This window comes from Chiloscyllium plagiosum, unplaced genomic scaffold (genome assembly GCF_037043375.1).
Source record: "Chiloscyllium plagiosum isolate Xiang-an unplaced genomic scaffold, Cpla_swu_hap1 HiC_scaffold_13, whole genome shotgun sequence".
NCBI lineage: Eukaryota > Metazoa > Chordata > Chondrichthyes > Orectolobiformes > Hemiscylliidae > Chiloscyllium > Chiloscyllium plagiosum.
This window is the reverse complement of record NW_028270151.1, coordinates 6,759,632-6,773,553: the sequence shown is the minus strand read 5'-3', so window position 1 is coordinate 6,773,553 and position 13,922 is coordinate 6,759,632. Positions and strand designations below refer to the sequence as shown.

At 46.3% G+C, this 13,922-nt stretch overlaps 1 protein-coding gene across 3 annotated transcripts in view; it reads left to right on the top strand.

The window, feature by feature from the left end:
• Positions 1-13,922, top strand: part of gk5 (glycerol kinase 5) — an 88,947-nt gene that overhangs the window by 60,692 nt on the left and 14,333 nt on the right. For all 3 annotated transcript variants that reach the window (XM_043702789.2, XM_043702787.2, XM_043702790.2), the window contains one exon: positions 10,841-10,935. In XM_043702789.2, coding sequence (XP_043558724.1) covers positions 10,841-10,935 — 95 coding nt within the window. The remainder of the gene's footprint in view (positions 1-10,840; positions 10,936-13,922) is intronic.

The window sequence follows — 13,922 nt, the reverse complement described above, 5'->3', positions numbered from 1 at the left end:
TCTGGCTGGATCTGTTTCCCTGGTCTGTCCCCTTGCTCCTTTCTTATGGGATAACATTTGTAAATTTCTAATCTGCAGGAATCAAACCATTTAGCATGCAGAACAATACTTTTCACTGTATTACGTGCAACAGTAGTAAATCGAATCAAATAAATCCACGCTGTATGGGGTTTTGACAGATAGTTACCAATGCATCAACTCGCTCTCTAGCCACACTCTCTGGGATGGAGACTATCAACTTTCAGCCCATTAATTCCCCCCACCCCCCCCCCCCCCCCCCCCCCCCCCCCCCATGCACCATATTTGTAAGGAAGTCAAGGGGAATACATCCCGTGATTGGCCTATACCATTTCGAAAGTCCTGGAGGGCCCTCAGCTACCCAGTTTACTAAGATATTTTTCTTACACAAAAGGAAAGAATGGAGAATAATTTCTTCCTGTGCACATCCAGGGAGGGAAGATGAGAAACGCCCAGGAGAAGAGATACTGGATCCACCCTAATTTCTGCTCCCAACATTTCTGTCAGAGCATTTGCTCCTCTGACCCAGTATTTGCAGATCTTGTGACATGTCCATAAGCAGTGTGTGAGAGTGCCAACCTCTATTTTACATTTAGGACACATTGGAGATGCTCCTGCCCTAAATTTTGCCAATCATTCCGGTGCTATATGAGTCCTATGGATTATCTTTAATTGAGTAGCTTGGGTTCTATTACAGATAAAGATCTTTCTGGCATTTTCCCAAATGTCGTCCCACATTTCTGAGGAGATTTCCAACCCCAATTCCTGATTCCATGTTTTAAACAATCTTTCCATGTCTTCCGATACTATGTTATGTAGTGAATGATAAAGAGTGCTGACCGAGGGTAAACCCGTTGACCAAACACTCATTCAGAAAAGGAGAGGGAGCAAAAAACATATCAATTCTAGTGTGACACTTAGGTGGATTAGAATAAAAAGAAAATTCTCTGCCTCGCGGGTGAAGGCACCTCCACACATCTACTAATCCTAGTTCCTTATTCAAATCCGTGAATTGTCTGGATCTAGGAGATATACCCACAGTACTCTTGGGTATCCTGTCTACCTCCAGGTCCACAATACAGTTAAAATCTCCTCCTATAATTGTGTAACAAGCCCTGAAAGCCATCAGATTGGAGAATGCTTCTGTTATAAATTTGAAAGTGTGTGCTGGAGGACAATAAAGATTAAAAAATCCCACACTCTCCATTTATAAGGGCTTTGATCAGTATATACCGTCCAGATTCATCCTTTATCTGACATAAAATTTTGAAAGAGAATGAGAATCTGAATGAGAATGACTACTCCCCTACTTTTTGAACTAAAAGATGAAAAGAAGGCCTGATCAAATCCTCCCTGTTGTAATTTCAAGTGCTCTTTATCCAGTAAATGTGTCTCCTATAAGAGAGCTATATCTTTTTTTGAGGTTTGATAGTATTTTCTTCCTATTGATTGGTGAATTACTCCCCTTGACATTCCAGGTGCACCACTTAATCGAATGACTAACCATGATCGTCCAGACAAGTCAGAGACCCCCCCCCCCCCCAACACCCCGAGTACAGACCATAGAAAATTCACAAAAATAAAAGTTCTTTAATGCACTCATGCCAATATAGTGAAAAACTATTTCTAAATAAGAAAAATATAAAATACCTTTAAAAGGAGACTTTTCCCCTTGTTTTCAGGGGAATCACTTCCTATCAGTAAACCTATCGTATCCTGTCCCAACCAGCACCCCACCCTCAACCCAGGCACCACATAGTAAAATAAAGAAATTCCAGTGTGCTATAAAGCTAAAGTTGAAAGTGAGCTCCCCTTCCACACCAATGCCTAGATACATTTAGTAAAAATAATACCAAATATAAGCATATAAAAACTATCAAGTCACAATCTCAGCAGGTAATAACTAAGTATGATAACAGAAAAAGAAAACTCTGCTCGAAGAAAGAAATGAGGTAGGACAGAGCAAACACCCCCCCCCCCCCCCCCCCCCAACTCCACGAGTCAACTAAGCTTATATAAATAAAAAGAAAATTGCATACTGGGGAGTAAGTAACCCCCCCCCGAGACGATATTAAACAATAAAGGAAATAAGAAAAAAAAGGTAGACCAGGGGGAGGGGGTCAAAACAGCCTCATTGATCACACTAATTAATTAATTAATTCTTAGTCTATTTAAGAGTGTCCAAAAATTCTTTGGCCTTCTCCAGCGATCCAAAGTTATAGACAGATCCTTCGTGGCTAAAAGGCAGTGTCGCTTGGAAACGTAAGGAATACTGGATGCTTAAGTCCCTTAGACGCCTCTTCATTTCATCAAATGCCCTCCTCTTGTGGACCAAGGCTGCGGAGAAATCCTGGAACAGCATATTCCTAGATTCCTTATAAGTCATGGCTTGCGGATCCTTCCCAAGGGTTCTGGAGGCTTCCAGAAGCATTTGCTGCTTTTTGTAACGCTGAAGCCGGAACAGGACCGGGTGGGGGCGCTGGTCCAATCCGGGCCTGCGTATAGCAACCCGGTGGGCCCACTCTACCTGCACCTGGTCTGATCCAGCCTCCAGCTTTAACATCTGAGGGAGCCACTGCTCCAAAAACACTGCAGTCTGGCCTTCCTCTTCCCGTTTGGGAAGACCCAGCAAACTAATATTTTTTCGGCGACCCCGATTCTCGAGGTCATCGATGTATTCTTCTAAGGCCTGGACTCGAGAGTCCGCACCCGGCCCACAGCCGACTCTGGAGCAGCTTCTGAGGTCACTGCCTTTAGCTCTGCCCCTCCAACGCGATGTTCGATTTTTTTTTTCTCTCAATATCTCGGTCGTGCTTTTGCAGCGTGACCGAGAATGATTCCCACCTGGATTCCTCCATGAAGACGTTGATCTTCTCCTGCCACTTCTTAATTAAAAGAGATCAGCCTTGCCAATGCAGGTAAGGTCCCCCGAGGTGGCCGCGGATGTCCCCGCTGCTGCGGGTGGGGGAGGGGTTCCTGCCTGCTGCAAGCTGCGGGCATTCTTTCCTTTAGTCATTTTAGCACTGCACCAAACTCCTCAAGCTAGATGCAGAATGACCGTGTCGGCGGCACAGTGGTTAGCACTGCTGCCACACAGCACCAGAGACCCGGGTTCAATTCCCACCTCAGGCGACTGACTGTGGGGAGTTTGCACATTCTCCCTGTGTCTGCGTGGGTTTGCTCCGGTTTCCTCCTACAGTCCAAAAATGTGTAGGTCTGGTGAATTGGCCATGCTAAATTGTCCGTAGTGTTAGGTGAAGGGGTAAATGTAGGGGAATGGGTCTGGGTGGGTTGCGCTTCGGCGGGTCGGTGTGGACTTGTTGGTCCGAAGGGCCTGTTTCCACACTGTAAGTAATCAAAAAAAAAATTAGGTAAAAGCTATTTTGAAAGGTTTGGAAGGTGTAATGGAGGCGGGTAGCCCACTTTGCCCGAGTTTTGGGTGGATTACTACAGACTCAGACTTGCTGGGTCATCACCATCTTGGATCTCCCTGACTCTGCTTTTAACAGGGTAGAAATAAGGACTGCAGATGCCAAAAACCAGAGTCTAGATTAGAATGGTGCTAGAAAAGCACAGCAGGTCAGGCAGCATCCGAGGAGCAGTAAAATCGACGTTTCGTGCAAAAGCCCTTCATCAGGAATAGAGGCAGAGAGTCTGCAGAGTGTAGAGATAATTGAGAGATAAAGGGGTGTGAGGGTGGGGATAAAGTAGCAAAGAGTACAATGGGTGAATGGGGGTGGGGATGGAGGTGATAGGTCAGAGAGGAGGGTGGAGTGGAAAGGAAGATAGGCAGGTAGGACAGGTCATGCGGATTGTGCTGAGCTGGAAGGCTGGAGCTGGGGTGAGGTGGGGGAAGGGGAAATGAGGAAACTGGTGAAATCCACATTGATGCCATGGCATTGAAGTGTTCTGAGGTGGAAGATGAGGCGTTCCTCCTCCAGGCGTCGGGTGGAGAAGGTGGCCCAGGACCTCCATGTCCTCGGCTGAGTGGGAGGAGGAGTTGAAATATTGGGCCACAGGGTGGTGGGGTTGATTGGTGCAGGTGTCCTGGAGATGTTCCCTAAAGCGCTCTGCTCGGAGGTGTCTAGTCTCCCCAATGTAGAGGAGACCACATCGGGAGCAACGGATACAATAAATGATATTGGTGGATGTGCAGGTTAAACTTTTATGGATGTGGAAGGCTCCTTTTGGGGCCTTGGATGGAGGTGAGGGAGGTGGTGTGGGTGCAGGTTTTACAATTTCTGCAGTGGCAGGGAAGGTGCCAGGAAGTGAGGGTAGGTTGTTGGGGGGGGCATGGACCTGACCAGGTAGTCACGGAGGGAATGGTCTTTGCAGAAGGCGGAAAGGGGTGGGGAGGGAAATATATCCCTGTTGCTGGGGTCCGTTTGGAGGTGGCAGAAATATCGTCGGATGAGTTGGTTTAGGCGAAGGTTGGTAGGGTGGAAGCTAAGCACCAGGGAGCGTTCCGTCCTTGTTACGGTTGGAGGGGTGGGGTTTGAGGGCAGAGGGGTGGGATGTGGGCGAGATGCGTTGGAGGGTATCTTTAACCACGTGGGAAGGGAAATTGCGGTGTCTAAAGAAGGAGGCCATCTGGTGTGTTCTGTGGTGGAACTGGTCCTCCTGGGAATACGGGATGGCATTTTTGCAGGAGGTAGGGTGGGAAGAGGTGTAATCCAAGTAGCTATGGGAGTCGGTGAGTTTGTTTAAAAAAAAAAATCAGTGTCAAGTCGGTCGTCATTAATGGAGATGGAGAGGCTGTGTTGGTGAAGTTGATGAATTGCTCAATCTCCTCGCGGGAGCACGAGGTGGCGCCAATGCAATCATCGATGTAGCAGAGGAAGAGGTGGGGAGTGGTGCTGGTGTAACTACGGAAGATGGGACTGTTCTACGGAGCCAACAAAGAGACAGGCATAGCTGGGCCCCATACGGCTGCCAATGGCTACCCCTTTGTTCTGGAGGAAGTGTGAGGATTTGAAGGAGAAATTAAGGGTGAAGACCAGTTCAGCCAAACGAATGTGTGTGTTGGTGGAAGGGTACTGTTGGGAACATCGGGAGAGGAATAAACAGAGGCCTTGGAGGCCCTGGTCATGGCGGATGGAGGTGTAGAGGCATTGGATATCCATGCTCAAGATGAGGCATTGGGGGCCGGGGAAATGGAAGTCTTGGAGGTAGTGGAGGGTGTGGGTGGTGTCTCGAACGTATGTGGGGAGTTCCTGGACTAGGGGGGATAGGACAGTGTTGAGGTAGGTAGAGATGAGTTCAGTGGGACTGGAGCATGCTGAGACAATGGGTCGGCCAGGGTGGTCAGGCTTGTGGATCTTGGGAAGGAGATAGAACCGGGCAGTGCGGGGTTCCCGGACTGTGAAGTTGAAAGCTGTGGGTGGGAGATCTCCTGAGGTGATGAGGTTCTGTATGGTCTGGGAGATGATGGTTTGGTGATGGGGGTGGGGTCATGGTCAGGGGTTGGGGTCATGGTCGAAGGGGTGGTAGGAAGAGGTGTCTGCGAGTTGGCGACTGGCTTCAGCGGTGGAGAGGTCGGTGCGCCAGACTACCACTGCGTCCCCTTTATCTGCTAGTTCGGTTGTGAGGTTGGGATTGGAGCAGTGGGAGTGGAGGGCAGCGCATTGAGGGTGAGAGGTTGGAGTGGGGGAGTAGACAGGTTGAGGCAGTTAATGTCCTGGCGGCAGTTGGAAATGAAGAGGTCGAGGGAGAGTAATAGGCCAGCACGGGATGTCCAGGTGGATGGAATGTGTTGGAAGCGGGCGAAGGGGTCCTTGGAAGGTGGGCAGGAGTCCTGATTGTGAAAGTGGAAGAAGTGTTCGACGTCACGGCGTGTACTAAATTCGTTGACGCGTGGGCGGAGGGGGATGAAGATGAGGCCTTTGCTGAGGACTGATCGTTAGCCCTCAGAGGGGGAGGTCTGGGGGAATGGTGAAAATTCGGCAGGGCTGGGAGGTGGGGCCTGGTGTGGGTGTGGAGGTGGGAGTGGGGGCAGGTCCGGTAACGAGTGGGTATGGGGGTGGAGTCATGAGCAGGAGTGGTATTCCCCTCGGGGGGGGCGTGCGAGGATGGTGATAGTGGGATCTGTGGGGGGGGGGGGGGTGTCAGCAGAATGCAGGCGAGTGGCTTTGGTGGGGGCGGGGACCCACATTCGGTTTAACAATTTTTTTCCCTTCTCGGTATCTCTGGAAGCTTTTAGTTTTTTCTGTATTTTTCTAGATTGTGTTTGTATTCAGTTGCTTTCTTGTCAGTTTCTTAGTCTTTGTCCATATTACTCTATAAACTTCCCAATCCTCAGATTTATGACTTATTTTCTGCCCACTTTTTTTAAACCTGATTTTAAATTTACTACTTTCCTTCGCCTCCTTTGTTAGGTATGGGGGGTTAACTCTCCTTTTCTGATGTTTTGCCCCTTGAAAAAATATAGTTGTTGTAAACTGTGTAATAGCTTTTAAATACTGTCCATTGACTGTGTATGTTTATACATTTTAATATTGTTCCCAATCCAGCTCAGCCAACCTGTGCCTCATGCCTTTTTAGTTTGCTTTATTCAAATTTAAAAACCCATCTTTCAGATCAAACTCCTCATTTTCTGACATAATGGTCTTATCCCTAAAGATTATTTTATAAGACTATTAATTAGACCTTTTTTAAAAATGTCGTCATACTTGACCTCAAATAGTATATCTTATTATTGGGTCTTCAATATCCTGCTCTAGAAAACCATCTGTAACACACTCCAGAAACCTGTCCTCCATCATTTTAATGCCCAAATGGTTTACTCGGTCTGTATACGGGTTGAAGTGATCCGTGTTAAGCTGGTGCATGTGTTACACGTGCTACAATCTTCCCTCATCTCCTGATTAATGCCCCACACAATCACACTGACGGATGGTTTATAAATCACTCTAAACATTGTCTGCTGACCCTTACTGTTTTTAGTTTCACCCAAGCGGATTCTGCACATTGTTGTTCAGACATGAGATCTCCCTTACTGGCGTGCTAATCCCATCTCTTACTATCATCACAACTCCACTTGCTTTCTCCTTTCTCGTCTGTCCATCCTAAACTTTGAATATTCAAGGCTGTTTCTGTTCCCAGTTCTGGCCATTATGCAGCAATATTTCTGTAATGACACTTGGATCATACACAAGTATCTCTGTGTTTAGATCATTACATGCAGTACTCAAGTAGAAAGCCCTTAACTTGTCTTTTTGACATCATTCCTCATTTGAGGCATGCTCCATGATTAATTTTGTTTCACCTGTCTTCACATCTCCTACACTTTTTTTTCCCCCTATTTCCAGCTAAACTCCCATCCAATTTGGGTTACCCTTCTGGTTCCCATTCCCCCAACAAATTGGTTTAAACCAGATCCTTTAGCGCTCCCAAATCTCCCTGTGAGGATATCAGTCCCAGTTCCCATTGGGATGTAACCCATCCAGTTTGTACATGTACCACCCGCCCCAGAACCGATCCTAGTGCCTCAAGATTCCGTAGCCTTCCACCCCCGTCCCCACGCCAGTTCTCCAGCTGCATATTCAGTCGCTCAAGCCTTCTCTTCTTACAATAACTGGCACATGGCACTGGGGCTAATTCTGAGATTACTGCTTAAGGATCTGCCGGTTTTAAAAATTTCCTTTCTAACTCCCTGAAATCTGCCTTCAGGACCTCCATCCTTGTTAGAAACATAGAACATAGAAGAATACAGCGCAGTACAGGCCCTTTGGCCCTCGATGTTGCGCCGATCCAAGCCCACCTAACCTACACTAGCCCACTATCCTCCATATGCCTATTCAATGCCCGTTTAAATGCCCATAAAGAGGGAGAGTCCACACTGCTACTGGTAGGGCATTCCATGGACTCACGACTCGCTGAGTAAAGAATCTACCCCTAACATCTGTCCTATACCTACCACCCCTTAATTTAAAGCTATGCCCCCTCGTAGTAGCTGACTCCATACGTGGAAAAAGGTTCTCATGGTCAACCCTATCTTAACCCCTAATCATCTTGTACACCTCTATCAAGTCACCCCTAAACCTTCTTTTCTCCAATGAAAACAACCCCAAGTGCCTCAGCCTTTCCTCATACGATCTTCCTACCATACCAGGCAACATCCTGGTAAACCTCCTCTGCACCTGTTCCAGTGCCTCCACATCCTTCCTATAGAATGGCGACCAAAACTGCACACGATACTCCAGATGCGGTCGCACCAGAGTCTTATACAACTGCAACATGACCTCAGGACTCCGGAACTCAATTCCTCTACCAATAAAAGCCAGTACGCCATATGCCTTCTTCACAGCACTATTTACCTGAGTGGCAACTTTCAGAGATCTGTGTACATGGACACCAAGATCCCTCTGCTCATCCACACTACCAAATATCCGACCATTAGCCCAGTACCCCATCATCTTGTTACTCTTCCCAAAGTGAATCACCTCACACTTACCTACATTGAACTCCATTTGCCACCTTTCTGCCCAGCTCTGCAGCTTATCTATATCCCGCTGTAACCTGCCACATCCTTCCTCACTGTCAACAACTCCACCGACTTTTGTATCATCCGCAAACTTGCTCATCCAACCTTCTAGCCCCTCTTCCAGGTCATTTATAAAAATGACAAACAGCAATGGTCCCAAAACAGATCCTTGCGGAACACCGCTAGTAACTGCACTCCAAGATGAACCTTTACCATCAACTACTACCCTCTGTCTTCTTCCAGCCAGCCAACTCCTAATCCAAGCCTCCAACTCGCCCTCAATGCCATACCCCCGTATTTTTTGCAGTAGCCTACCATGGGGAGCCTTATCAAACACCTTACTAAAATCCATATACACCACAAACGTAGAGACTGGGAGCGGGAGTAGGCCATTTGGACCTTTTGAGTCTGCTGCCCCATTCACTGTGGTCACAGGTGATCCTCTATCTCATCACCATACTCCCACTGTCTCTCCTTACCACTTGATGTGTTTTAAAGTCATCTCTCTCTGTCTCTTTCTTGAACAAAATTGAGTCATAGACAGTAGGTTGTGAGAATCTCCTTCCACATGGTAGACGTGTCTAAGATCAGAGAGCATGGATTTAAGGGGAGGAGCAAGCAGCTTAGAGATCAAGAGAATTTTTGGTTCACCCAGAGGGTGGTGGCTATATGGAAGATACTGCGTAAGGGTGTTAAACACAGGTGCTCTTGCAAACATTTAAGAAGCATCTGGATGAGCACTTAAAATGCCAAGAGCAGGTAAATGGGATTAGTGTAATTTGGTGTCAGTTAGTCATCATAGATATAGAGTCATGGAGATGTAGCTTGGAAACAGACCCTTTGGTCCAACTCGTCCATATTGACCAGATATTCTAACCCAATCTAGTCCCACCTGCCGCACCCGGCCCATATCCCTCCAAACCCTTCCCATTCATATACCCATCCAAATGCCTCTTAAATGTTGCAATTGTACCAGCCTCCACCACATCCTCTGGCAGCTCATTCCATACACGTACCACCCTCTGGGTGAAAAAGTTGCCCCATAGGTCTCTTTTATATCTTTCCCCTCTCACCCTAAACCTATGCCCTCTAGTTCTGGACTCCCCAACCCCAGGAAAAAGACTTTATCTATTTATCCTATCCATGCCCCTCATAATTTTGTAAACCTCTATAAGGTTATCCCTCCGACATTCCAGGGAAAACAGCCCCAGCCTATTCAGCCTCTCCCTATAGCTCAAATCCTCCAACCCTGACAACATCCTTTTTTTCTGAACCCTTTCAAGTTTCACAACGTCTTTCTGATAGGAAGGAGACCAGAATTGCACGCAATATTCCAACAGTGGCCTAACCAATGTCCTGTACAGCTGCAACATGACCTCCCAACGCCTGTACTCAATACCTGCAACTCTACTTTCAAGGAGCTATGAACCTGCACTCCAAGGTCTTTTTATTCAGCAACACTCCCTAGGACCTTACCATTAAGTGTATAAATCCTGCTAAGATTTGCTTTCCCAAAATGCAGACCTTGCGTTTATCTGAATTAAACTCCATCTGCCACTTCTCAACCCATTGGCTCATCTGGTCAAGATCCTGTTGTAATCTGAGGTAACCTTCTTCACTGTCCACTACACCTCCAATTTTGGTGTCACCTGCAAACTTACTAACTGTACCTCTTATGCTCGCATCCAAATCATTTATGTAAATGACAAAACGTAGAGGGCCCAGCACCAATCCTTGTGGCACTCAACTGGTCACAGGCCTCCAGTCTGAAAACAACCCTCCACCACCACCCTCTGTCTTCTACCTTTGAGCCAGTTCTGTATCCAAATGGCTAGTTTTCCCTGTATTCCATGAGATCTAACCTTGCTAATCAGTCTCCCATGGGGAACCTTGTTGAATGCCTTACTGAAGTCCATACAGATCACATCTACCACTCTGCCCTCATCAATTCTCTTTGTTACTTGCTCAAAGAATTCAGTCAAGTTTGTGAGACATAATTTCCCACACACAAAGCCATGTTGACTATCCCGAATCAGTCCTTGCCTTTCCAAATACATGTACATCCTGTTCCTCAGGATTCCCTCCAACAGCTTGCCCACCACTGACGTCAGGCTCACTGGCTGAAGGGCCTGTTGCTATGCTGAGGTTGAGATTTCTAAGATTGACTTGATTTGGAGAAAGAGATGAAGAAAAAGTGTTCCTTTTTGCAGATTGTACAAGAGTTAAGGGATGCTGAAGGTTTTGTCAAAAGATGCAAGAGCAATGTGAATTAAGTGACAATGTTTTAAATGTCCTAAAGCACTCCATCCATCCTGCTTCACTTGGTCTGGTCTTTTCCAGGTTTATTCTCTGATGTTGCTGAAACTGAAAACATAGCACAGGAAGTCCCCAGTTCAGATGGCGTGTTCTTTGTCCCATCATTCAGTGGATTACAGGTAAATGTGCACGATGGATATGTTGTGTGTTTTGCCTGATAACAGTCGCAAAATCCATGCGATTAATTTAATTCAATGCAATACCTTGTATCATAACTTTCTGTTTAGTGAGCATTGCACTGTTTTATGGAAACGAAATGTAATGATTGATTTCGGAAGTGTATTCATTTTTACACTGCAACTGTCACAATGTGATTAGAGGGCATACCTCCTTCACTTTGACACACAATTCTCTCAATATCATTGACTAAGACAAAGGGCATTGCTTCTAACCTGCATGAATCTGCCTTTGGCAAACACTATGTTACCTTTGTTTGATTAGCATGGCCAAAACTCAGTACTAACATGACTGCATACATGTTCTAACCTACATTCCCCCTCATTTTGTTTCTACTGCATGAGCCTCAGAGGTCCATGACTTTGGGAATGGGAAGTTGACACATCACTCCAATTGGTGTGTGGGGGCCCTTGGAGCTATTTAAATGTCTGAATACGCCAAATTATTAAAGATCCGGTATTTTTACTCATGGGGGATAATGGAGCATGTCGTCATTGTGGTAAATAAAATTTCAGTTCCTCAAATTATACTTCAAATGATAGATACTCGCCAGGAATCAGCCCAATAGATAGATATTGAGGTACCATACTTTGGAAGTGTACCGCTCAGTGGTGTGGAGTGGTAGGATGGGAAATTGTACTTGCAAAAATCTACACACTTGATTCATTTCTTCTTAGCTGTCTGTTCCTGTGAAATCTGCCGTGTAACACTGAAACTTCCTAGTCCGTGTGACTTGCTAGCACCATGCAAGGCCTGAAAATCCCGTCTCTTTCCCTCCCCCCCCCCCCCCCCCCCCCCCCCCCCTTCTCGATCTCTGAGAGACTTGCTGGGTCAATATCCTGGAATTTCTTACAAGGGACTGTTGTAGGAGCACCATCAGCAGTAATACAGCAGGGGCTCTCAAAAGGTCAATTTCACAGGTCAAATGGATATAATCAATGTTCCAAGGACGGGTCACTCAACCCAAAGTGTTATCTCTGCTTTCTCTCCACAGATGCTGTCAGACCTGCTGAACTTTTCCAGCAATTTCTGTTATGATTGGCACACAGTAAGCAGGGAGCCCCCAACAATCATTGCTGGAAAAGTTGCCAGGCTGGTCACTTTGATGTGGGTCTGCTGGAATGAGGCTGTTACATGGGTGTTCATCATTCATTGAAGATCCTCAATTAATCCACAGGCAGCACAAACCACCCCGCCCCTCAAAGAAACTAATAGATGCCATTGATAAGACTCTGTGAGTAAGGTAGGCGATAGACAAGCTGCCCTTTTTGCTTTGAATAAACCCCTGCCTTAAACTGATGACCGAGGGCTATAAAACCTACCCCCATCCAATTCTCGAAATGTGTGTACACAAAAGCATTCCAATCTCCCGAGTTATGTTTACAAATGATTATGTCCCATTAGAAATAAAACTTTGGTCCTAAATTAGAAAAAGAAAGTGAAAAAATACAGAATTAGTGGTAATTATAGATAACGGGTGTGGTAATTCTCACTTATTTTGACACATTCTGGGAACTGATCAGTCCTTTTCACAAGGTCAAATGGTGGAGTACGTGCTGAGGATGCAAGAGGATTGTTGCCGACCTTCTCCACGGGGAAGCATGGTGGCTCAGTGGTTAGCACTGCTGCATCTCGGCGCCAGGGTCCCAGGTTTGATACCAGCCTCGGGCGACTGTCTGTGTGGAGTTTGCACATTCACCCTGTGTCTGCGTGGGTTTCCTCTGGGTGCACCAGCTTCCTCCCACAATCCAAAGATGTGCAGCTTAGGTGAATTGGCCATGCTAAATTGCCCATAGTGTTCTGGGATATGTAGGTTAGGTTCATTAGTCTGGGGTAAATGTACAATAATAGAGTAGGGGACTGGGTCTGGGTGGGTTACTCTTTGGAGGGTCAGTGTGAACTCGTTGGGCTGAAGGGCCGGTTTCCACATTGTAGGAATTCTATGATAAGACCACTGTGGGCAAGAGCTAACTGACTTTTAAACATGATTTCAGTAATGAGTTTGAAGTGTATTTTCCCGCAATATAAGTTTTTTCACATGTTCTTTCTATCAACTTTAAAAGGTTAAAAATCTCTCAACACCAGGTTATAGCCCAGCAGGTTTATTTGGAAGCGCTAGCTTTCAGAGTGCTGCTCCTTCAGGTACTGTTGGGGCAGGATGACAGGGCACAGACTTGATTGTAAATAATCCTGTTGGACTAAACTTGGTGTTGTGTGATCTTTAACCTTATCCATCCTAGTCCGACACCAGTACTTCCACATCACAAATTTAACAGGGTCACTTTACCTCTGTTTCCCACCAAGCACTGATCTCTAATAATCTCATTTGTATATCTGCTTCCCTACATTTGCCTCACCAAAAGCAGGCATGTCTTCCATCAACTCAATCCTCATTCCTCCCGAAAACCAAATATTTGCTAGAGCTGCTCTGGAGGATTTAAACTACTAAGATGGGGGTGTGGAACCCAGGAAGAAGTGAGGAAAGAGATCAATCTGAGATTGGTACAGTTGAGAACAGAAGCGAGTCAACCAGTCAGGGCAGGCAGGGACAAGGTAGGACTAATGAATTAAACTGCATTTATTTCAATGCAAGGGGCCTAACAGGGCAGGCAGATGAACTCAGGGCATGATTAGGAACATGGGACTGGGATATCATAGCAAATACGGAAACATGGCTCAGGGATGGACAGGACTGGCAGCTTAATGTTCCAGGATACAAACGCTACAGGAAGGATAGAAAGGGAGGTAAGAGAGTGGAGGGATGGCATTTCTGATAAGGGATAGCATTACAGCAGTGCTGAGGGAGGATATTCCTGGAGATACATCTAGGGGTGTTATTTGGGTGGAACTGAGAAATAAGAAAGGGATGATCACCTTATTGGGATTGTATTATAGACCCCCTAATAGTCAGAGGGAAATTGAGAAACAA